Source organism: Schistocerca piceifrons, chromosome 9 (assembly GCF_021461385.2).
Source record: "Schistocerca piceifrons isolate TAMUIC-IGC-003096 chromosome 9, iqSchPice1.1, whole genome shotgun sequence".
Classification (NCBI taxonomy): domain Eukaryota; kingdom Metazoa; phylum Arthropoda; class Insecta; order Orthoptera; family Acrididae; genus Schistocerca; species Schistocerca piceifrons.
Genome location: NC_060146.1, coordinates 19,288,000 through 19,314,242, shown reverse-complemented (window position 1 = coordinate 19,314,242; position 26,243 = coordinate 19,288,000). Strand labels below are relative to the sequence as shown.

The 26,243-nt window shown below is 40.4% G+C and overlaps 1 protein-coding gene across 1 annotated transcript in view; it reads right to left on the bottom strand.

The window, feature by feature from the left end:
• LOC124717202 overlaps nucleotides 1–25,065 on the bottom strand; it is a 154,704-nt gene extending 129,639 nt beyond the window's left edge. The window contains exons 1-2 of the mRNA XM_047243981.1: nucleotides 25,036–25,065; nucleotides 23,914–24,120 (exon numbers count right to left, since the gene is read on the bottom strand). Coding sequence (XP_047099937.1) covers nucleotides 23,914–24,120; nucleotides 25,036–25,065 — 237 coding nt within the window. The remainder of the gene's footprint in view (nucleotides 1–23,913; nucleotides 24,121–25,035) is intronic.
• Nucleotides 25,066–26,243: the final 1,178 nt, after the last annotated feature.

Genomic DNA, 26,243 nt, shown 5'->3' with positions numbered 1-26,243 from the left:
CCACTTCCTTGAACGCCTGGAATCCTTACCCAATCTGTTACCCCCAGAAACCATCCTTGTAACCATTGATGCCACGTCCTTATACACAAATATTCCGCATGTCCAGGGCCTCGCTGTGATGGAGCATTTCCTTTCACGCCGATCACCTGCCACCCTACCTAAAACCTCTTTCCTCATTACCTTAGCCAGCTTCATCCTGACCCACAACTTCTTCACTTTTGAAGGCCAGACATACCAACAATTAAAGGGAACAGCCATGGGTACCAGGATGGCCCCCTCGTATGCCAACCTATTCATGGGTCGCTTAGAGGAAGCCTTCTTGGTTACCCAAGTCTGCCAACCCAAAGTTTGGTACAGATTTATTGAGGACATCTTCATGATCTGGACTCACAGTGAAGAAGAACTCCAGAATTTCCTCTCCAACCTCAACTCCATTGGTTCCATCAGATTCACCTGGTCCTACTCCAAATCCCATGCCACTTTCCTTGACGTTGATCTCCACCTGTCCAATGGCCAACTTCACACGTCCGTCCACATCAAACCCACCAACAAGCAACAGTACCTCCATTATGACAGCTGCCACCCATTCCACATCAAACGGTCCCTTCCCTACAGCCTAGGTCTTCGTGGCAAACGAATCTGCTCCAGTCCGGAATCCCTGAATCATTACACGAACAACCTGAAAACAGCTTTCGCATCCCGCAACTACCCTCCTGACCTCGTACAGAAGCAAATAACCAGAGCCACTTCCTCGTCCCCTCAAACCCAGAATCCCCCACAGAAGAACCACAAAAGTGCCCCACTTGTGACAGGATACTTTCCGGGACTGGACCAGACTCTGAATGTGGCTCTCCAGCAGGGATACGACTTCCTCAAATCCTGCCCTGAAATGAGATCCATCCTTCATGAAATCCTCCCCACTCCGCCAAGAATGTCTTTCCGTCGTCCACCTAACCTTCGTAACCTGTTAGTTCATCCCTATGAAATCCCTAAACCACCTTCCCTACCCTCTGGCTCCTATCCTTGTAACCGCCCCCGATGCAAAACCTGTCCCATGCACCCTCCCACCACCACCTACCCCAGTCCTGTAACCCGGAAGGTGTACACGATCAAAGGCAGAGCCACGTGTGAAAGCACCCACGTGATTTACCAACTGACCTGCCTACACTGTGATGCATTCTATGTGGGAATGACCAGCAACAAACTGTCCATTCGCATGAATGGACACAGACAGACAGTGTTTGTTGGTAATGAGGATCACCCTGTGGCTAAACATGCCTTGGTGCACAGCCAGCACATCTTGGCACAGTGTTACACCGTCCGGGTTATCTGGATACTTCCCACCAACACCAACCTATCCGAACTCCGGAGATGGGAACTTGCCCTTCAGTATATCCTCTCTTCTCGTCATCTGCCAGGCCTCAATCTCCGCTAATTTCAAGTTGCCGCCACTCATACCTCACCTGTCTTTCAACAACTTCTTTGCCTCTACACTTCTGCCTCGACTGACATCTCTGCCCAAACTCTTTGTCTTTAAATATGTCTGCTTGTGTCTGTATGTGTGGATGGATATGTGCGTGTGTGCGAGTGTATACCTGTCCTTTTTTCCCCCTAAGGGAAGTCTTTCCGCTCCCGGGATTGGAATGACTCCTTACCCTCTCCCTTAAAACCCACTTCCTTTTGTCTTCCCCTCTCCTTCCCTCTTTCCTGATGAGGCAACAGTTTGTTGCGAAAGCTTGAATTTTGTGTGTATGTTTGTGTTTGTTTGTGTGTCTATCGACCTGCCAGCTCTTTCGTTCGGTAAGTCACCTCATCTTTGTTTTTATATATATTTTTTTTTATATACAATTTTTCCCACGTGGAATGTTTCCTTCTATTATAACAATTATATACTTTCTTTCACTGGTGTCTTAGGGGATAATATTCTGGGAGACTTCCTACTATGGAAAAGTCAATTCTCCTCCTCCTCCTCCTCCTCCTCCTGTACTAAACCCTGCCTTTCGCACCTACTACTTTAAACAAGGCATTATAAAATTTTACACACACCACTAACAGCTGTCTATACAGGGTGGTCCATTGATAGTGACCAGGCCAAATATCTCACGAAATAAACATCAAACAAAAAAACTACAAAGAACAAAACTCGTCTAGCTTGAAGGGGAAAACCAGATGGCGCTATGGTTGGCCCGCTAGATGGTGATGCCACAGGCCAAACGGACATCAACTGTGTTTTTTTTAAATAGGAATCCCCATTTTTTATTACATATTCGTGTAGTATGTAAAGAAATATGAATGTTTTAGTTGGACCACTTATTTCGCTTTGTGATAGATGGCGCTGTAATAGTCACAAATGTATAAGTACATGGTATCATGTAACATTCAGTCAGTGCGGATGGTATTTGCTTCGTGATACATTACCTGTGTTAAAATGGACCGTTTACCAATTGCGGAGAAGGTCAATATCGTGTTGATGAATGGCTATTGTGATCAAAATGCCCAATGGGTGTGTGCTATGTATGCTGCTCGGTATCCTGAACGACATCATCCAAGTGTCCGGACCGTTCGCCGGATAGTTACGTTATTTAAGGAAACAGGAAGTGTTCAGCCACATGTGAAATGTCAACCATGACCTGCAACAAATGATGATGCCCAAGTTGGTCTTTTAGCTGCTGTCGTGGCTAATCCGCACATCAGCAGCAGACAAATTGCGTGAGAATCGGGAATCTCAAAAAACGTTGGTGTTGAGAATGCTACATCAACATCGATTGCACCCATACCATATTTCTATGCACCAGGAATTGCATGGTGATGACTTTGAACAGCGTGTACAGTTCTGCCACTGCGCACAAGAGAAATTACTGAATGATGACAGATTTTTTGCACGCGTTCTATTTTGCGACGAAGCATCATTCACCAACAGCAGTAACGTAAACCGGCATAATATGCACTATTGGGCAACGGAAAATCCACGATGGCTGTGACAAGTGGAACATCAGCGACCTTGGCGAGTTAATGTATGGTGTGGCATTATGGGAGGAAGGATAATTGGCTCCCATTTTATCGATGGCAATCTAAATGGTGCAATGTATCCTGATTTTCTTGTTCTATCGATGTTACTACAAGATGTTTCACTGCATGACAGAATGGCGATGTACTTCCAACATAATGGGTGTCCGGCACATAGCTCATGTGCGATTGAAGTGGTATTGAATAGCATATTTCATGACAGGTAGATTGGTCATCGAAGCACTATACCATGGCCGGCATGTTCACCGGATCTGACGTCCCCAGATTTCTTTCTGTGGGGGAAGTTGAAGGATATTTGCTATCGCGATCAACCGACAACACCTGACAACATGCGTCAGCGCATTGTCAATGCATGTGGGAACATTACGGAAGGCGAATTACTCGCTGTTGAGAGGAATGTTGTTACATGTATTGCCAAATGCATTGAGGTTGATGGACATCACTTTGAGCATTTATTACATTAATGTGGTATTTATTACATTAATGTGGTATTTATAGGTAATCGCACTGTAACAGCATGCATTCTCAGAACTGCAAGTTCACAAAGGTACATGTATCACATTGGAACAACCGAAACAAAATGTTCAAATGTACCTACGTTCTGCACTTTAATTTAAAAAACCTACCTGTTACCAACTGTTTGTCCAAAATTGTGAGCCATATATTTGTGACTATTACAGTGCCATCTATCACAAAACGAAAAAAGTGGTCCAACTAAAACATTCATATTTCTTTATGTACTACACAAATATGTAATAAAAAATTGGGGTTCCTAGTTAAAAGAACGCAGTTGACATCCATTTGACCTATGGCAGTGCCATCTAGTGGGCCAACCATAGCACCATCTGGTTTCCCCCTTCAAGGTAGACACGTTTCGTTCTTTGTCAGTATACAAGCTGGTCTACTGATCATGATTAGGCCAAATATCTCACGAAATAAGCATCAAACGAAAAAACTACAGTGTCAGGGTCTGCCTAATACAAATATACAGCTGTCTACATACTGACAAAGTCAGGAGCTATCTAATACAAATATATGAATTATATGTAATTTACATTAATGAGTCCAAGTACAAGGCACGTTCAGAAAGTTAGCGTGCTGCGACCAAGACATGCTGTGATTTTTTGTTTTTTGAGGGTTGGCAACATTGAATGGTAGGAGGGGAGGGGTTCGAATCTCCCAGCCAGAATGGGCACCACAAGAAAAAGATACTACGTAAACTTGCATTATAGTGTCCAGGTGCATGAAAGACGTCGGTAAGAAATCCTGCCAAGTTTGAGCCATGTGCTGTGATCCGCTTCCTACTCATGGAAAGAATAACAACTATCGAAATTTTTTTGTGAACCAATTGGTGTTGGGAATTTAGTGGACGCAGAACAAATGTTCATGATGTACAGAGGACTGGAAGACTTTCTGCTTTGACTAATGAGCTGGTGCAAAAAATCGAGGAAACTGTTCATGAAGTCGCCGATTGGCAGTGGATGGAATTCCTGCAATATTTCTACAACTCTCCAAAACACTCTTACATGAGACAATCACAAAAACACTGGGATACAGGAAACTGCACAGGGTAGCTACCAAACCAGCTGACAGAGCAGCACCAGAAAAATATGGTCAATAGCACCTGCAAGTTTCTTGAGCGATTTGAATTAGAAGGTGAGAATTTTCTGGATTCTATTGTGACTGGAGATCAATGTGAGTGGCTCATTACACACCTGAGACAACCTGAGACACAAAGGCAGTCACCACAGTGGCGTCTCACCAACTCCCCATCTACCAAAAAACTCAAAGCCACGATTTCAGGGGGAAAAGAAAAATTCCATGTACTTAGTGTTTTGGGACTGAAAAGGCATCATTTTGCATCAGGGTGAGACCATCAATGCATAACATTATTGTGAGACCTTAAAAAATCCAAAAGGAGCATTCAAAGCAAATGGAGGGGGAATGCTGACGAGGGGGTATGCTTGTTGCGCGACAACGACCATCCTCATACTGCCTTAGCCACAAAGGCGCTTTTGGACTCATTAGGGTAGGATGTTTTGAACCATCCCTGTATTCCCGTGACTTCAGGTTATCATCTCTTCAACTTCCTGATGGCACAGATAAGTGAAATTAAATTTTCAACAGACGAGCATGAGCAGAAAGCGGTTCTGAAGTGGGGGAAGGAACCAGACAGAGAGTTCTTTGAGAAGGGGATAAAGAAGCTTGTACAATGGCTCATCACATGCAATGAATGGTATGGTGATTATGTGGAAAAATAATCAACAATATCCTGTTAATTTTTTGTCAGATGCACTTTTTCTTAAAATATATATATATATATATATATATATATATATATATATATATATATATATATATATATATATATATATATATATAGTACAGGCCTTGCATTTGGATAAACAGTAAGAATGATTAATTAGGTACTTTTTTAAAAATATTTAGGGATTTTGAATTTCCTGCCCAATGTCCGCTGCAACCTGTTATAGACTTTAGCACCAGAATATAAAACATCGTTCTAAACCCTAGGGTATGATCCATACTCTAATTGGTAATTATATTAATTTCCGGTATTGCAGTTGTGTTTGATATGCTGTTCAGGGACTTACCCACATTTCCATTTTCTTACTCATCAATAGATCTCATCTCACATTGCCACTATCTGATGAACAGCATTTTTTGTTCTTTTGAGTTGCCAGAGATTACTTGTGACCTGCCATGAATTCCTAATTGCACCAACCTCTTCATCTAAGAGTAGCACTTGCATCCTACATCCTTAACTCTCTGTTGGATTTATTGGAATCTCTGTCAGCTAATATAGCTTTTACCCTCTACAACTGCCTTTAAAACCATGTAGGTTATTCCATGGTGTCTTAATGCTTCTCCTATCATTGAGTCCTTTCTTCTTGACAATGTTTCCTATATATCCCTGTCTTCATCGATGCTGCAGGTGACCTATTCATTCTTAACCCTAACAGCACAGGCAATTTTAAACATTATTTTGTAACACCGCAGCTCAAATATTCCATTTCTCTTCTGTTCTAGTTTTCCCACAGGCCACATTTCACTACCTCACAATACCATGATCCAAACGTACATTCTTAGAAATTTGTTCCTCAAATTAAAGCCAATATTTGATACTAGTAGAGTTATATTTACCGAGAATGCCATATTTGTCTGTTCTAGTCTGCTTTTTATGTCCTCCTTACTTTGTCTGTAGTAGTAACAAGTAGTTTTGTGTGTGTGTTGTTTCATAGTTCATGTACGAAATTTGAGCTCGATTCGACTGCTAGAGGCCACCTGGCCTGCTAATATGACAGCTGGTGTGTGCACAGCTGCCAGCTGCGTCCTCTGTTGGAACTAATTCAAATCGCTCAAGAAACTTGCAGGTGCTATTGACCATATTTCTCTGGTGCTGCTCTGTCAGCTGGTTTGGTAGCTACCCTGTACAGTTTCCTGTATCCCAGTGTTTTTGTGATTGTGTCATGTAAGAGTGTTTTGGAGAGTTGTAGAAATATTGCAGGAATTCCATCCACTGCCAATCGGCGACTTCATGTACAGTTTCCTCGATTTTTTGCACCAGCTCATTAGTCAAAGTAGAAAGTCTTCCAGTCCTCTGTACATAATGAACATTTGTTCTGCGTCCACTAAATTCCCAACACCAATTGGTTCACAAAAAAATTTCGATAGTTGTTATTCTTTCCATGAGTAGGAAGCGGATCACAGCACATGGCTCAAACTTGGCAGGATTTCTTACCGACGTCTTTCATGCACCTGGACACTATAATGCAAGTTTACGTAGCATCTTTTTCTTATGGTGCCCATTCTGGCTGGGAGATTCAAACCCCTCCCCTCCTACCATTCAATGTTGCCAACCCTCAAAAAACAAAAAATCACAGCATGTCTTGGTCGCAGCACGCTAACTTTCTGAACGTGCCTTGTACTTGGACTCATTAATGTAAATTACATATAATTCATATATTTGTATTAGATAGCTCCTGACTTTGTCAGTATGTAGACAGCTGTATATTTGTATTAGGCAGACCCTGACACTGTAGTTTTTTCGTTTGATGCTTATTTCGTGAGATATTTGGCCTGGTCATCACCAGTAGACCACCTTGTATACTGACAAAGAACGAAACTTGTCTAGCGAGGCTCTGCCAACCACTTGTATATTGATAATTGTGTTGCACCTTGTCTTCACGTGTGTATACCGTACTTACCAACCTTCAAAAATCAAAAATCAAGAGATTCAGTTTTAAAAATCAGGAGATATGAAAGATCAAAAGTCTGTGGCTCATTTTTGTATACACCTAAGACAACTGAAAAGTTTAAGGCGCCACAAAGCTATATAATGGGTAAAAAAAAAAACACATAGAAACTACCGTCCGTTGCGACAGAAAATGGACATTTTTTCAAAATGTCTGCGATTTATTCTTTTTCCTTTTTTGCCATTAATCCGATAATTGCGACAGTTTTTGTCCTTCCGCAGCAGTATTTTTTCGCTATACTGGTATCCGGGAACATTTCCGGAACAGGTGACTAGCATGGTCAGTGCAATTAATCGGCAAATTATGTTCTACAATAAAAGATGTAAATAAACATTCAGCATTTATCACTCCATCACTTTCACTTTTGTCGCTGAATTCCAGTTTTTTATTGTTATTGACGCACTTCAAATTGTCTCAGTGCTTTTTTGTTTCCACATGTTTGGAAACATCACTTTTTCCACCATGTGATACACAAAATATCACATCGGCAAACGGTACAAAAAGCGAACAACAGGCCTTTTCTCGACTCGATAATGCACGGAAACAGTTCCGAAAATTGTTTTAAGAAGACGGAGTTATATTTTTTGTCCATGTTTAAAAACAAAGCCCCGAATCAAAACACTACGACAATATGCATCAACACACATCCAAGCAGAACACTGTGCACTACCGAGGTTACTACATGTGCACTATGGGACACGGGTACATCTTCGACAAAATGCGCGGGAAAGAGGAAATAGAACTATCAATATATAAATCGCGCGCAACTTCCTGATTTCTATAACCTTCGATATGTATCGATTAAGGTCGACTAATACGCAATGAATTCCTGCAACTGGCGGAAAAAAAAAAAAAAAAAAAAAAAAAAAAACTGAAATGGCGGGTTTTCAAAACAAATATCGTAAGTTTGACGATAACTAGTAAAAATCGGGAGAAATACTGGAATAATTGGGAGGCATGAGGAAAAGTGGATAATCGGGAGTCTCCCACCTAAATCAGGAGAGTTGGCAGGTATGGTATACTGTTCGAGCGATAAATTACAGTATTTTAGTGTTAGAACACCTTTTGGTGATGAGTATGGTATTTGAAACCATGTGTTCTGCTTCAGTCTTTAGCCCTTTGAGTTTAACTTCCATGGAGGAAGTGCTTAAATCTCTTCTGAGCAACAGCAGGCATTGAAATTTACATTTTCAGTTTAATGACTACATTAGCACAACCTACAGCCCTGCGAACAACATACCTGATGCCATTCCCTGCATACAACAATGCAGCAGAAAACTGGGTTTCTTACAAAAAAGCCAGTGACATTTCCAGGAATTTGGGGTAACAGATGTAATATTGTGCAAGGCCCTTTTTATCATGGATTTCACCTCATGGGCATCAGCTGTCATATCAGCTCACTCCCTTACAAGAACCTTCAAATCTTTCTTTTTATCAGATGTATGAGTTACTTTCTCCCTATCTCTGTAAACATACTCATGTTATTGCTGCTCATGTGGAGTTTTGCTGCAGCCAAAGCAGTCATGCAGGTCATGGGCAGCAGAACTACATGGACTTAGCAGTCACTGTAATCTTACGACAAATGTTCATAAAGAATCCTATGTCAATCAAATGGTTTGTGATCCAATCAAATGCTTTGTGATCCAATCGTGTGTTCTTCTCCTCATAGGGAAGAATGAGAGCAAGCTCTACAGTGTGAAAATCCTACAGTTATGGAAGTATCAAACACAGCTCAGTCATTTGAAGTTTCAAGGGCTGTAGGTAGCCAGATTGAAGCCTGGTCCGAAGTTTCATAAATCAGTTCCCCCACCTGTCCCAGCCTTCAGTCAGTTCACAAGGGAACACAGATGCTATTGCACCAGTCCAGTAGACGTCGTAGCATCACACACAAACATCAAAAAAAGTTTTGCATCAGCCCGGTTCCTAGAACTCCTGAAGACAGACGTTGACTGTGGATATTGTATCATAGACACAGACCCTTCAACTGTTAGAGCTGTCACTAAACCTACTCCAAGACGTAAAAAACCATGCATGAGTAGCACCTATTAGATGGATGGGGTCCGATGACCGATCAGTTCCAGTCATTCCACCAGGAAGGAGGTACACAGCTAGTGTTGTCTGTAGTTCAACGATGCCTAGACGGTCAACACTGCAGTTCGATCTTGGAAGAGACAGAGAGAGACAGGAACTGTTGATGACATGTCTTGCTCAGACCACCCAAGGGCTACTACTAAAGTGGATGACCGCTACCTACGAATTATGGCTTGGAGGAACACTTGACAGTAAGGTTACCATCTTGAACAATGCTTTTCATGCAACCAGAGGATATCGTGTTACGACTCAAACTGTGCACAACAGGCTGCATTATGCACAACTTCACTCCCGACATCCATGGTGAGGTCCATCTTTGCAACCACGACACCATGCAGCACAGCACAGATGGGTTCAACAACATGCCAAATGGACTGCTCAGGATTGGCATCATGTACTCTAACCAATGAGTATCACATATGCCTTCAACCAGACAATCGTCGGAGATGTGTTTGGTGGCAACCCGGTCGGTCTGAAAGCCTTAGACACACTGCCCAGGGAGTGCAGTGTCCCTGCTGTTTTGGGGTGGCATTATGTGGGGCCGATGTGTGCCGCTGGTGGTCATGGAAGGCACTGTAACAGCTGTACGATACGTGACTGCCATCCTCCAACCGATAGTGCAACCAATTCGGCAGCATATTGACGAGTTATTCGTCTTCATGGACGACAATGTGATTCCCCCTCATGCACATCTTGTAGATGACTTCCTTCAGAATAATGACATCGCTCGAGTAGAGTGGCCAGCATGTTCTCCAGACACAGACCCTATCGACCATGCCTGGGATAGATTGGAAAGGGCTGTTTATGGACGACGTGACCCACCAACCACTCTGAGGGATCTATGTCTAATCACCATTGAGGAGTGGGACAATCTGGACCAACAGTGCCTTGATGAACTTGTGGGTAGTATGCCACGACAAATACAGGCATGCATCAACGCAAGAGGACGTGCTACTGGGTATTATAGGTACCGATGAGTACAGCAATCTTTACCACCACCTCTGAAGGTCTTGCTGTATGGTGGTACAACATGAAATGTATGGGTTTCATGAGCAATTAAGAAATGATGTTTATGTTGATCTCTATTCCAATTTTCAGTACAGGTTCCAGAACTCTCAGAACTGAGGTGATGCAAAACTTTTTTTGATGTGTGTATTTAGATGACATAGTAGTGTCTGGTGCCTCTACAGAGGAACATTCGCAGAACCCTCATGCTCTATTTTCTGTTTTACAGTTTGCATGGTGAAAGTACAATTTGGACAAGACACAGTTTTTTCAACTACCCTTTATTTATTTAGGTTTTGAAGCATCACGTGCTGTCATTACACTACTGCGACAGCATACTGATGCTATTGCTGCATTGCCACACACAGCATCCATCATGGCATCACAGGCATTTTTAGGCAAAGTGCGTATGACCATAAATTCATACTGGACACTGCTGCTGTGGCACAACCACTCCATGCATTATCATTTAAAGATGTTCCTTTCCACTGATCTCTGACTTGTGACCAGGCATTCAAGTTGTTGAAATCTAAGCTGCAGTTGGCCCTTTGTTTGGTCACTTTCCAGCCATGCCAGCGCCTTGTGTTAGCAACAGGTGTATCTCAGTTTGCCCTTGACAGCATCCTTGCTCATAAGTACATGGACAGTTCTGAACACCCTACTGCATATGTCTCTAAATCCTTAAATTCAGCACAACAACATTATTCTCAGGTAGAGAAAAAGGCTTTGGCAATTGTGTAAGCTCTAAAAAAATTTCATGTTTTTCTTTACAGGTCTAAGTTTCACCTGATGACACATCATAAACCACTCGTGCCTCTCGTTAACCCTTCGGCATCCTCGGTAGACAAAGTCACACATTGCTTACAGCACAGGGATATCTTCATGTTGTGATACAGTTATGAGATACAGTTTCAACCTATGGCACAACACGGTAATGCTGACACCTTATTGCATTTGCCAGCTGGCGAGGTTCCAGTGTCTGATAAATAGGAATTACTTTGTTTTCATTTAGATATGGATGCTCAAAATGTTGTTGAGGATTTTCCTATTATGAGCAATAAATTTCTGCCCCAGTAGCTGCAGATCCCATTTTAAGTAAACCTGTTTCTTTTGTGCGACACCACTGGCCAGATAAATTTCCAGGTTGTGCTTCTGATCCTTTGAGAAATGTTTTTGCATTATAAAATTGTTTTTCTGTTTTGGACAGTGCGCTGCTGTTAATTACAGAGAACATCACTCCCTGAGCTGAGGTTCTGTCCACCCTTCAACATGAGATTATATGTATATTACATGTGGACCACTGGGGTGAGTAACGTACAAAAGTGTTAGGGTGCAGGCACAGTTTTTGGCCAGGCACTGATGGGGAAACAGCACGAGTTATTACAGCCTGCCCGCAGTGTCCACACATCTGGCGACTCTGTCTTTCTTTGTCACCGTGATCGGATTCACCACAGTGTCAGAAACAAATTCGTGTAGGTTTTGTATGACCTTTTTTTAATTTCTACTGGCTTGTAATTGATGCTCGTTCTAAATTTCCATTTGTGGTGTGTCGCTTGTCTACATCTGTAGTGGCAATAATTTCTGCTTTGTCAAAAACTTTTGCAATGGAAGGTTTTCCATATATGTTAGTTACTGACAATAGCCAACAGTTCATATCTCAGGAATTCGAAGATTTTTGTAAAAAGATAAAAAAAAGTGGTTCTCGTCACGTCACAGCTTCTCCTTTCCACCCTCAATCAAACGGGGAAAGAGAATGGCTGGTATGCACATTCAAGACTCAGACGAAAAAATATGTTTCGAATGTGTCACCAGAAGTAGCTCTTGACCAGTTCCTCAGTTCTTATATATTCACCTCTGTTGGTGACAAGAGTCTAACAGAACTGTTACACAGTTTGCAGCCGCAGACTCTGTTACATCTGCTTCAGCCAATGTCATGCTGTCCATTGGCACTGGCAACACGACACTTCCAGGCTGAAGCATTTGTTTGGGCTTTCAAGTTTGGCCACCAGCTGAAAAGGGTGCCAGCAGTAATCGAGAGTATCCACGGCTGTCTCTGCACTGTCTGTTACGAGGGGAGCGCATCGCGACAGGTCGACCACCTGCAAACTCACCTGGGCGGCTGTGCACTGGGTGTTTTCTGCCTCCTGGCTGTCTCTTACATTTCGGCCAGTGCCCTCGCCTTCTCCACTGCTACTGCCAAAGAAAGAGTGCTGTAACTACCAATTTTGTGTGTGCACCACTTCACAGCTCACGCACGAAGTTTGTGCTTATTTGATTCGGCAACAAGAGACCACCGGTCCTGCTAATATGACAGCAGTTGCACAAGCAGTCAGCTGGCTGTGCCCTCTGTTGGGACTAATGGAGCACAAGGCTTTGCCTGCCTCTTGTATATCACTATTTGTGTTGCATCTTGCCTTCCATTTGTGTGTACTGTTGAATCAATAAATTATAGTGTTCTTGGGTTACAACAGTCCGTCACATGATTTTGCTTCCATGATAGCAGAATTGATAACGCCATCTACTCTGTGGTTATCAATTTTGATATATTTAATGTTAATCTATATCAAGTACTCATTATTTTTTTCTTTCTCCTGTTACTACTGGCCCATAGTTTGTGCTCCTCAAATTGTTCATTCTACTCAACTAGTCCTGTGATTCTTCTTCATTTCACTGAGGATAGCAATGTCATCAGCAAAACTTATCACTGATGTCTTTTAACCTTGAATTTTAATCCCATTCTTGACACTTTCTTTTATTTCTATGAATGCTTCTTTGATATATAGTTTGAACAGTAGCGGGTAACACTGTATTCCTCTCTTACAGCCTTTTTAATCTGAGCTCATTTCTTGGTCTTTCATTGCTATTTTACCTCTTGGTTCTTCCCCTAAGCTTAGTTCTATTTTTGTCAGAACCTGGAATCACCAACTTGAATAGTGATATGGTTGCCACTTACCCCAATAGTTTTAAAAATTCTGAATGAATATTAAACAATGGAAAATCCAGGATGGAATGTAACACTATTATGAAAAGGAAAGTTCCCACTCACCATATAGCAGAGATGATGAGTTGAAAATAGGCATAACAGAAAGATTATCACAAATAAAGCTTTCAGCCAGTAATGTCTTCGTCAAAAATAGATGACCGACACACTCACACAAATGCAACTCACACACACGACTACAGTCTCAGGTAACTGAAGCCACACTGAATGTTACCTATCTCTTCTGCCTCATTTGCTAACGAGTCATCCAAAGCTCTGTTCAACTCTTGACTCTAAATTGGATCCAATATGTCTTCTGTAACATTGTAGTTACATTGTCAAACACTTTTGCTTGAACAAGTCTTGCTTTTTCAAGTCTTGCTCAAACACGTTTTGATGTTCCTAGAATGAGATTTTCACTCTGCAGTGGAGTGTGTTCTGAAATGAAACTTCCTGCCAGATTAAAACTGTGTGCTGGACCAAGACTCGAACTCGAGACCTTTGTCTTTTGTGGGCAAGTGCTCTACCATCTGAGCTAACCAACTCACGCCCTGTCATCACAGCTTAGGTCCTGAGTTTGAGTCTTGGTCCAGCACACAGTTTTAATCTGCCAGGAAGTTTCATGTCTTGATGTTTCTTAAGTCTTGCTTCCCTTACAAAGTGCAACATCAGTAACTGCCTTTCTGCTGCTTTTACGTTTCTGAAACCCAAGCTGATCATCATCTGTGAGATCCACAATTTTCTGTTCCATCCTTCTGTATGTTGTTGTCAGTAATATGCATATGTGAGCTGTTAAGCTGAATATGTGATAGTTCTTGCACATATCTGCCCTTGCTATCTTAGGGAATATATGGATGATACTTTTCCGTAAGTCTGATGAAATGTCTCCCATCTCATAGACTCCACTCACCAACTTGAATAGTGATATGGTTGCCACTTCCCCCCCAATTGTTTTAGAAACTCTGAATGAATATTACTTATCTCTTCTGCCTTACTTGATCACAAGTCTTCCAAAGCTCTGTTAAACTCTTGACTCTAATACTGAATCCACAATGTCTTCTGTATCAACCCCCATTTATTCCTCTAGCATATCATCAAAAAGTCCTCCCCATTATAACATACTCTTTCCACATATCTGTTCTCTGCTCTGATTTCACCAGTAGAATTCTCATTGCACTCTTAATGATAGTGTCCTTGATTCTAGTCTCACCAAATGTTATTTTGACTTCTCTTCATGTTGAATCAGTCCTTCCAGTGAGCATGTATTTTTCAGTTTCTTCATACTTTTCCTGTAACCATTTTGTCTTGGCTTTCCTACACTTCCTATTTATTTCATTCACACATGAATTATATTGCTGTTTTTCTGTCTTTCCCTTAACATTTCTGTACCTCCTTCTTTCTTTGATCAACGGAAGTATTTCTTCTGCCACCCAACTTTTTTTGCAGTTACTTTAACTTGTGCCAATGCTTGTCTGTCCAGCCTCTATGATTGCCCCTTTTAGGAACATCCAGTCTCCTTCAACTATGTGCCTATTGTGATATTAATTGTTGCATTAGAAAATTTCAAATGTATGTCATTATTCCTCAGTACTTCAGTATCCCACTTATTTCCACATTCATTCCTCCGGATGATTCGCTTAAAATTTCAACCTACTTTTTACCATTAATAAAGTGTGATCTGAGTGTACATCTGCTGTTAGGTATGCCTTACAATCCAATATCTGATTCTGGAATCTTTGTCTGACCCTGGTGTAATCCAGCTGGAATCTTCCTGTGTCTTCACATCTTTTCCAAGTGTACCTCCTCCTCTCATGATTTTTGGGAAGTGTATATGTTGTTACCAGCTGAAATTTATTGCAGAACTCAATCTTTCTTGTCTCTCATTTCTACTAACAAACTCATATTCTTTCATAATTCTGTTTTCTATTCCTTCTCCTAATACCACATTCCAGTCTCCCTTGAATAGTAGAGTATCATCACCTTCCACATGCTGAACTGCATGTTCAGTACCCTCATATACTTTCTTCATCTCTTCATCTTCTACTTGTAACATCGGCATGTATATCTGAACTACTGTTGTTGGCATTGGTTTGTTGTCGAATCTGATGATAGCAGCCCTGAACTGCTGTAAGCACCGCCCTTAAGGAACTTGATTGCACCCTCTTGAAGATTCTGTTTCCAACCAGTTGTAGAAAATGAAGGTTTCCTTTTTTTTGCTCCTTAGTGTGGATTTTGATGTATAAATTGTATAACTATACTTGTCTAGTACAGAAAATCTCACGGACTGATAGTTTTGGAATAGGCTGGTCTTGCTGTTTGCCAAAGCAAATCTTAATGACAGTTGTATTACCTTCCTTCATTATATCATAACACCACTTGGCCAGAATTTTATGTAATTTGCTCCTAGTTATTAGGCGATTCATCTTCTGCAGAAATGTTTCTGTTTTTATTTCCATTAAATCAACCTTACAAGAGGAGAAGGTATTGGTATGAGGTGTCCTGAATGATAGAGTGAAATGTTCGTAAAATATATGCTGCTTTTATTTTGATAAGGGGCATTGTTTCAGCCCTAATTTTTTTTTTCTTTTTTCACAGAATCTCTTGAGCATTTTATTGTCTGTGATATCTGAAAGCAAGTAACGTCTTGCAGACTTCCCCCTTCCAGGGTGACTGTCTCTGCTTTTATACTTTTTATATCATTCTGGATGGCAGCAGTTACCTCCATATGATGCTTTCCTTTTCTGTCACCTCCTGTCATTTCTTTTGGCAACCCTCCTCCTTCGCGGAACCTTCTTGCTAGGTAGGATGACATACCCTTTGACATGTCACATACTTCTTGGAAAGTGGCACCAAAAACATGCTGTACTTCACCATCCCTTTTTCTAATACTATACTTTACTTTTTTCCTCTTTTACATACTCTCAGTATCCACTGCTCTGTGCTGAGGTGAAGAAATTTTTAAGAAATTTTAATGGAAACTTCTCTTGATCCATTTTATTTAATCATGTTACCTGATGATGAAAATGGGTAATAACTTCATAGCATAGTTCAGCAGCTTTCCATCCTTTCATTCCTTTAGCTTTTGAAGACAAAACCTCAAGTTGATGTAAGGTCTTCTTGAATCAGTCCATGTTCTCCATTTATTTTTACTTCTTGTCCTTTTCCTCCTATTGAATTCCAGTTCCCCATCAGAAATATTGCCCCCTTAACTATTTGAATAATTTCTTTCATCTCATCATACTTGCTTTCAATCTTTTCATCTACAGTGTTAGGACATGAATAAACTTACTACTGTGGTCAATGTTGGTTTCATGTCTTTATCTTGTCTACTATAAGGGGTGATTATTTAGTTTCCATTACAGTGTTACACAATGTAGTGTGATTCTGTAGCAGGTATATAAGCACAGACATGTAGGCAAGGGTTTATTGTTGCATTCGTGTGGTAAATGCAGAAATATGTGCTGTGGCGACATTATTACCAAATGCAGGACCAACATGCTGTTATTCTTTTCTTGGTTGCTGAAGGGGAAACACCTGGAGAAATATATTGGAAAATGAAGAATGTGTATGGGGCAACAGCTTTGTCATTAACCACTGTTATGGCATTGGGCCCCAAGTTCCACGCTGGTAGCAATTCAACGCAATACACCAGTCAATCTGGGAGGACGGCCTTGTACATTACAGACACACCGTGACACTCAAACGTCCACCCTATAGTCCTGACCTCTCGCCGTGTGATTATCAGACCTTTGATCCTCAAAAACAGACTTGAAAGTTCGAAAATGCCTGCTCGATGAGACAAGGATGTGCAGCAGGCAGTTTCCTTTAACGCAGGCTATTTATTTGTCTATTATGGTGGGAAATCTACTTCCATATCAAATATTATATCCAATTCCTCCACCTCCCCCCTCCCCCCCCCCCCCCCCACCCCCCACCCCCACCCCACCGCATTACTCCGCATTTTATCAAGAATTTCATGTTACATTTGGTGGCAATTTTGGCATGTGATGTGTTACAGTAAGATTTGTCAGTGCTATTGATAAACAGTCCTCAAATATAGCTGGAAGTTGCTAACTTGTGCACTTCAAGACACTTTGTGCATATCCTCTTACCACCAAACCTAAGCATATTAAGTATTACTTTAAATCTCTTTACTTGGAGCAAAACTGTGAGAGAGGAGGAGGGGAGGGGTGGAGGAGAGAGAAGAGGTGAGAGAGAGAGAAAGGGGGAGTGGGGAAGGAGAGAAAACAATGAACTCCTGCACAATAACTTTCGAATTCTAGTCTGTGCCAGCTACAGTCCCAATAAATGCTTGAAGTTCTACCAAGGTGGTATCTCACCATACTTTTCCTTTTTCACAGGCCCAATATCTTCTGCTTTTCATTTGTACAATATATAATTTTATCTCATATTTTGCTTATTAGTTTTTATCCCTTTAACAGGCCCAATCGTAAACATTATCAGTTTTACTCTGTCAATATGACATTTTCCAACCACTGCATAATAGTAGTGTAAAGTATATGCTGTTTTCCCAGTTAGTTCTGTGTATTTTGCATGGTGGGTTGGACAAACACTGAGAATATAACAAGCATTTAAAACAGAATAATCTAAATTCCACTTTTCAGCATACAGAGCAGTATTTACCACTCCATTACCAACATGTAGCCCATAAACTCCAACGTTAGTGAGCTTTTTTCCATCAGGATTCCAATAATGTCTTTTATCTAAAGTAATAAATTACAATAAATATGCAAGATTGGTAAATAATGGTAAATGTTTTAGAAGGCAACATATGTATGAAGAAAAACCAGTACCTCATGAATAATTGCCTTAATAAACATGTCTGTAGGGCAAATTATGTCACAAGCACATCAGTTCAAAACCATAGTTGCCCATACACTTGAGTTGACTGTTGTGATTTGTTAGAACAAGATACACCATTGTAGCCACTACTTAAAATTAACTTCTCCTTTGAATTTAATAGGGGCTTTGAAGAAGAACCTTATCTAAATATGTTAATATCATGAAAAGGACAGATTGCTGCTCACCATATAGTACAGAGATATTCAGTCGTAGACAGGCACAACAAAAAGACAACAGTAACCTATTGTTTCCATAATACTGTCATTATTCAATCCCGAATTTTCCACTGTTTTATCTAATTGTGTGATATCCTTGCATAAATAAACATTGTAACTAAAAAATGACAAGTAAAATATTTGTGGTGGTATTACTGTATTCTACTATGATTACAAGAATAATACTGTGATGAACAAGATGTGAGTAAGTAGCTGTTGTGAACTCACATATAAAACCCATGATGGGACCTCAAAAGCTTGACCCACACATGCTAGAGTTCAATTTGTTTCAACCCCCTTTGCACTTTGTATCACTGTCAATATCAATGACAAACAACTCTATAAATTAATACACTTTGATAATGCATCTCAATGATACTGTAAGTTATGTACTGTGCAAAACATCAACTTTAAGACATTAATGGTTATACAGGGTGAAAAGTATTTAAACCAACAAACTCTGGGAGGTTGAAGGGGACATCAAAAGAAATATTTTTCCCTAATGTCATTTTTTTCTACGAGGATTATTTAAACCAGTGGAGGCCGTATTATGCCCTTCAGCTGTTAGAGGCCGTATTACTTTCTTCAGTTGTAGGCAACTGCTGTCCACCAGTGTGGTAGCGCATTGTCTCTGTTTACTAATGGAGCGATACACCTGGAGTGAGTACACTGATACGGTTGGTGCGAATTATGTTGCGCACCACAACGGACGAGCTGCACAGGTGGCTTATCAACAACAATATCCGAATCGCCGTATCCCGAATCATACGACCTTCGCTGCTGTGTACCAATGTCTGCATGTGACCAGGTCATTTAGCACATTACCTGGACAGTGACGCCGTTGCATGGTAGGAACGCTGCAATTTGAGGAAGCTGTCTTGCAGCATGTGGAGCGGGATCCTTCAATCAGCACTCGTGCAATTGCACATAACATGGGGACGAATCAGACGAATGTAAGAACAGTCCTTCGAGGGCAATTGTTACGTCGATTTCACTTACAGCATGTCCACAACCTGGAACCAGTTGATTATCCACTCAGAGCACAGTTTGCGCAGTGCTACCTGGAACAATATGAAATGCATCCTACATTTCCATTCTCTGTGTTGTTCACCGATGAAGCAACGTTCGGGTGTGATGGAGTCTTCAACATGCACAATTCGCATGTTTGGAGTGAGGATAACCCACATCCCACAGTTACTAGCGCTCATTAAGTGCGGTTCTTCGTTAATGTGTGGGTCTGCACTGTTGGGGACTGTTTAATTGGGCCGTATCTGCTACCTAGGCCATTAAATGGCAGGCACTATTACAATTTTCTTGCTAGATCATTGCCATAATTTCTGGAAGACCTCCCGCTCCCTACAAGACAATGGATGTGGTTCCAACGTGACAGGGCGCCGGCACATTTCAGTCATCGTGTGCATCGATTCCTGGACCGACGGTTCCCAGAAACGTTGATTGACAGAGGTGGTCCTGTACCATAGCCTGCTCGATCCCCAGATATGTCCCCTCTGGACTGTTTTGTGCGGGGAGAGATGCACAACCTTGTTTATGCATTTCCTGTTGCATCAGAAGAGGATCTGGTTGCCCAGATAGTAGCAGCAGCAGTAACAATTCAGGAAATTCCTGGGGTTTTTGCCTGTGTCAGACAGAACATGATCCCATGGTGTAACCTTTGTTTACGCGTCAATGGAGGCATTTTTGAAAATCTACTGTAATTGAAATTGGGTTGTGTTAATGTGTTGTCTCTTGGTCACAGAAAAATGGAAAAGTGTTTGTTGGGTTAATTAATTTTCCAGCAGAGAAATCTTCTTCTACCGGTTTAAATACTCCTCATAGGAAAAAATGACATTAGAGAAAAATATTTGTTTTGATGTCCCCTACAACCCCCCAGAGTTTGTCGGTTTAAATGCTTTTCACCCTATATTGTATAAAAGCATAGACAAAAAATAATTTTTGGTGTTCACTCACAGTCACCACGTAGAGAACTGTTCACTGAATTAATATGTTTTAATTACAGAATCACAATACATATATTCTGTCATGAAATTTATTCTGAATAAACAATCACTGTTCACGGAGGAGTGACAATGTTGAATGTTGGTTGGTTGGTTTGTGGGGGTCGAAGGGACCCGACTACAAAGGCCATCAGTCCCTTGTTCCATGGCTATAAAATCCTAATGGAAAAAAAAATCAATTGAGAGGACAAAGGACGACACAGGACAAGAAAGACACGGACAAAGACCAGAAAACAAGAAAATAAAAGCACATAGATTTACAGTGGTTGGCTGACCATGGAAACAAAAAAGGAAAAGCCACCCACCAAGAAACACACTAAAAACCACAATCTAAAACCGTAGGCCAAGGCTAGACTCAACCCAAAAAAAGGACACAAACCCTTAGATCGAGCGATAAAAGCCCCCTGCACGAATAAAATCAAAACTAGGTCTGCCATTGCAGCATCATCTGATAAAAGTACAGGGAGTGACAATGTTCATCACTGCAATACCAGAAGGAAACATTTTTTCACTACTCTTTATTAAAACTGGCTTTACCTCTGAAATGATTCAATAATGTTGCTATCAAAATATTTGATCCCCATAACAATACTTCTCTGTGTGATAGCATGGAAATACTATTGATGACAGCATTGTTAGAGCAGAGTTACTAAACACAGTCTTCCAAAATTCCTTCACCAAAGAAGAAGTAAATGTTCTAGAATCTGAAGAAAGAACAGCTGCCAACATTAATAACTTAGAAGAAGATATTCTCGGAGTAGTGAAGTAACTTACATCACTTGATGAAAGCAAGTCTTCCATTCCAGACTGTATACCAATTAGGTTCCTTTCAGAGCATGCTGATGCAATAGCTCCATACTTAACAACCAGATACAACCGCACCCTTGATGGAAGATCTGTACCCAAAGTCTGGAAAGTTGCACAGGCCACACCAATATTCAAGAAAGGTAGTAGGCATAATCCACTAAATTACAGGCCCATATCATAAATGTTGATTTGCAGCAGGATTTTGGAACATATATTGTGTTTGTACGTTATGAATTACTTCGAAGAGAATGGTCTATTGACACACAGTCAATATGGATTTAGAAAACATTGTTCTTGTGAAATAAAACTAGATTTTTACTCAGATGAAGTGCTGAGTGCTACTGACAAGGGATTTCAAATTGTTTCCATATTTCCTGGTGGATTTTGACACTGTACCTCAAAAGCAGCTTGTAGCCAAATTGCATGCTTATGGAATATCGTCTCAGATAGGTTTTAGTTTGTAGTACCGGACAAAAAGTCATCGAGTAAAACAGAAATGATTTCTGTCATTTCCCAAGGTAGTGTTCTGGGCCCTCTGCTGTTCCTTATGTGAATAAAAAATTTAGGAGACAGTTTGAGCACCTCTCTTAGGTTGTTTACAGATGATGTTGTCATTTCATATCTAGTGAAGTCATCAGAAGATCAAAACAAATAACAAATTGTAAAACAATTTAGAAAAGATTTCTGTATGGTGCAAAAATTTGCTGTTGACTATAAATAACGAAAAGTGTAAGGTCATCCACATGAATGCTAAAACGAATCCATTAAACTTCAATTACATGATAAATCAGTCACATCTAAAGACCAGTAATTCAACTAAATACGTAGGAATTACAATTGTTGTTGTTGTTGTGGTCTTCAGTCCTGAGACTGGTTTGATGCAGCTCTCCATGCTACTCTATCCTGTGCAAGCTTCTTCATCTCCCACTACCTACTGCAACCTACATCCTTCTGAATCTGCTTAGTGTATTGATCTCTTGGTCTCCCTCTACGATTTTTACCCTCCACACTGCCCTCCAATGCTAAATTTGTGATCCCTTGATGCCTCAAAACATGTCCTACCAACCGATCCCTTCTTCTAGTCAAGTTGTGCCACAAACTTCTCTTCTCCCCAATCCTATTCAACACCTCCTCATTAGTTACGTGATCTACCCACCTTATCTTCAGCATTCTTCTGTAGCACCACATTTCGAAAGGTTCTATTCTCTTCTTGTCCAAACTGGTTATCGTCCATGTTTCACTTCCATACATGGCTACACTCCATACAAATACTTTCAGAAGCGACTTCCTGACACTTAAATCTATACTAGATGTTAACAAATTTCTCTTCTTCAGAAACGTTTTCCTTGCCATTGCCAGTCTACATTTTATATCTTCTCTACTTCGACCATCATCAGTTATTTTACTCCCTGAATAGCAAAACTCCTTTACTACTTTAAGTGTCTCATTTCCTAATCTAATCCCCTCAGCATCACCCGATTTAATTTGACTACATTCCATTATCCTCGTTTTGCTTTTGTTGATGTTCATCTTATTCCTCCTTTCAAGACACTGTCCATTCCGTTCAACTGCTCTTCCAAGTCCTTTGCTGTCTCTGACAGAATTACAATGTCATCGGCGAACCTCAAAGTTTTTACTTCTTCTCCATGAATTTTAATACCTACTCCGAATTTTTCTTTTGTTCCCTTTACTGCTTGCTCAATATACAGATTGAATAACATCGGGGAGAGGCTACAACCCTGTCTCACTCCTTTCCCAACCACTGCTTCCCTTTCATGCCCCTCGACTCTTATAACTGCCATCTGGTTACAATTACAAACAACTTAATTAGGAAAGAACACAGAAAATGTTCTGGGGAAGGTGAACCAAAGACTGTGATTTATTGGCAGAACACTTCGAAGATGCAACAGATTGACAAAAGTGACTACCTACACTATGTTTGTCTGTGCTCCTTTGGAATGCTGCTGCATGGTGTGGAATCGGTACCAGATAGGATTAATGAAGTACATTAAGAAAGCTCAAAGAAGGGCAGCACATTTTGTATCATCGACAGTAGGGGAGATGGTATCACAGACATAATACAGGATTTGGGGTGGACATCATTAAAACAAAGGCATTTCTCATTGTGGCACAATCCTCTTGCAAAATTTCAATCACAACCTTTCTCCTCCAAATGCAAAAATATTTTGCTGACGCCAACCAACATAGGGAGAAACAATCATTATAATAAAGTAAGGGAAATCAGAGGTCGCACGGAAAGATATAGGTGTTCGTTTGAGATTGGAATAATGGAGAATTATTGTGAAGGCATTTAAGCACGATTTGCAGAGTACCCATGCAGATGTAAATGTAGATGTAGAAACAGTAACACTATGTTTGATCATATGTTACAAAAACTCCTTCACTATAATACATTCTACTCCACTGAATAATTAGATACCCAGTTGTGATGATGAACTAAATATTTTTACCATTATGTAAACTCAAATTCAGATCATGCAGTCATAACTGAATATTGATCATGTTAAACTTTAAACTGATCTGCTCCGTGCTATGACAATATATTGCACAAATGATCCATGGAACATAGCACTACCTAATTATGTACAGCAAAAGAAAAGCAAATAATTTGTAACCTGATGAAGCTTGCTGACATAAGCAAACTGGTACTGATCATTTGGATTTATTCTGCTCCTAAAGTCCTTTGAACAAAATGTTACTGCTCTTCTTGGCAGAGTTTCTTCAGAAGCATGACCTGTTGCCCATTCAAAGACAATTAACTCTTCTGGTTTTGACCAGCCTTTCTTGAACAGACCAATCCAGTCTCTTGTTGATGTCCTGACCTGTAATAATGAAAAAAAGCTCTAATGTAGCGGAAACCATGTAGTTACCGTCTAAACCAATCAGTTAACTACACAATAATGATCAAATACTTTATTGTTCTTACAATGAAACATGTATGATAAGGGCTTTCAACAATGACAAATTGTAAATTACAATTGTAGTGAGTGGGATTTCCGATTATTAATTTGATTTATAATAAAATTAGCTTTAAAACACATATTATAACCTCATGAATCAGTTACAAAAATTATGGAAATCCACCTACTGAAAATTATATGTTTTATAATTTGTGAAGGGAAATACTGACAATTTCACTAACATATTATGAAACTACAGTTTTACTTGGCCCCTCTGTGATCAGTGGAAGTTGGCTGGAAGTTGGCTGACTGTGATACATCCAGAATGTCGATGCTCATTGCCACCTTTAGCTACCTAACAATATTGTGCACCATAATAATAAGTAGCCACTGTGAACATGGTGTTGATCCATGTGCAATGTGATTGCTAATATTATTTACAAAAATGAGTGAAGAGGCTGTACCCAATCCTTCTAGTGACTCACCAAAAACTTTTGTATCACTTCTGTGATGCATTAAACCATTACATGTTCATTTTCATACATATAAGCTGGCTGCTGTGGGAAAATGTGCCAGGGCTTCTCTAAGCAGTCAATGTGCTATGAGCCAATTGCAAACTTCCACTCCCAACATCCTCCTCTCTAGAGCCAAATAAAAGTGTGTGATCAGTAGATGCAAAAAGCTTATAGTTTCCAAGTCTCTAATGTGTGTGTGCTTCCAGGTGTGAAAATATCCAGTACAATTTGCAATTCCGTCAAGCAGTAACTCAAACTTCCTTAACATTTGGAAACCATTGAAAAATTTTTCCAAAGTGGCAGCTTAGTTGTGGGTGCTCACCGTTTGTTCACCAGACAACTGGATCGCCATCACTGTTTTTCTATTCACGCTACACACTACACTGTGGTCAAGTTTGAGCAGGATTTTCCTCTACATGAGCAGAAGTCACCAAGAAGTCAACAAAAAGTGCAAAGTGGAGACAATATCACAGCAGTAGCAGCAGCTAAATGTGTCATCTTCTAGATGATCTCAATGGTTGCAATTACAGGTATTAAGACATCAACTTGGTGAATCCTGTGAAAGTGGTTTAAAGAAGGTAATTTCTCTCTACTGAACAATCCACAATGCAGTAGATCATCAATGGCAGTGAGTGATGTGAATAAGGAGATCATTGATCAACTCATCCAAAGTTGTGTTGTGTTGACTCAAGAGTTGAAGCCAGACAATCACAGATTATATAGTGAGTTCACTGACTGGGTAATACAACAGTTGAAAGGCTAATACGGATTTCAACAGAAATATCATCTTCTCAGGAGAGATGCATTTCTATCATAGTGGCTTCATCAGCTCCCAAAATTGTAATTGTTGGACAAAGAATAACCCATAAGTTGTCAATGAAAAGCCACTGCAATCAGAAAAACTCAATATGACATGCAGTTTATGGTGTGGCAGTATCACTGGACCTTATTTATTTATTTATTTTCAAGATGATGAGAGAAGAGCCATTACCATCAATGGCAACTATTACAAATCTATGTTCATTAATTTCTGTGGCCAGAACTTGAAATCATAATTATTGAAAACACATGATTCCAGCAGGACAGTGCTATGTGCTACAAAGCTGATGCTACGCTGATTTGCTGAGGGAGGAGTTTGGTGACTGGATCATCTCAAGACATGGATCAGTAATGTGGCAGCCACAGTCATCTGATTTGACACTTACAGATGTTTTTCTTTGAGGCTACATCAAAGCCTATGTCTATGCTGACAAGCCATAAACTTTGGAACATTTGGAGGTAAACATTCTTCAGGATGTGACACAACATAATCTCACTAATGCTGGGCAGAGTGATTAATAACTGGAGCCATTGTGTGCATCAGTGTGTTCAAAGCTGTGGTGGACATTTGAATGATATTTTGTTTAGAACATAACTGCAATGTCCAAGCTTCAAAATACATCATAATTTTCTCTGATACATTGAGTGGTTTATACTTTTTTCTTTCTTTTTCCATATTTTGAAAAGTTTCACTCTCAGTGAAACTGTTTA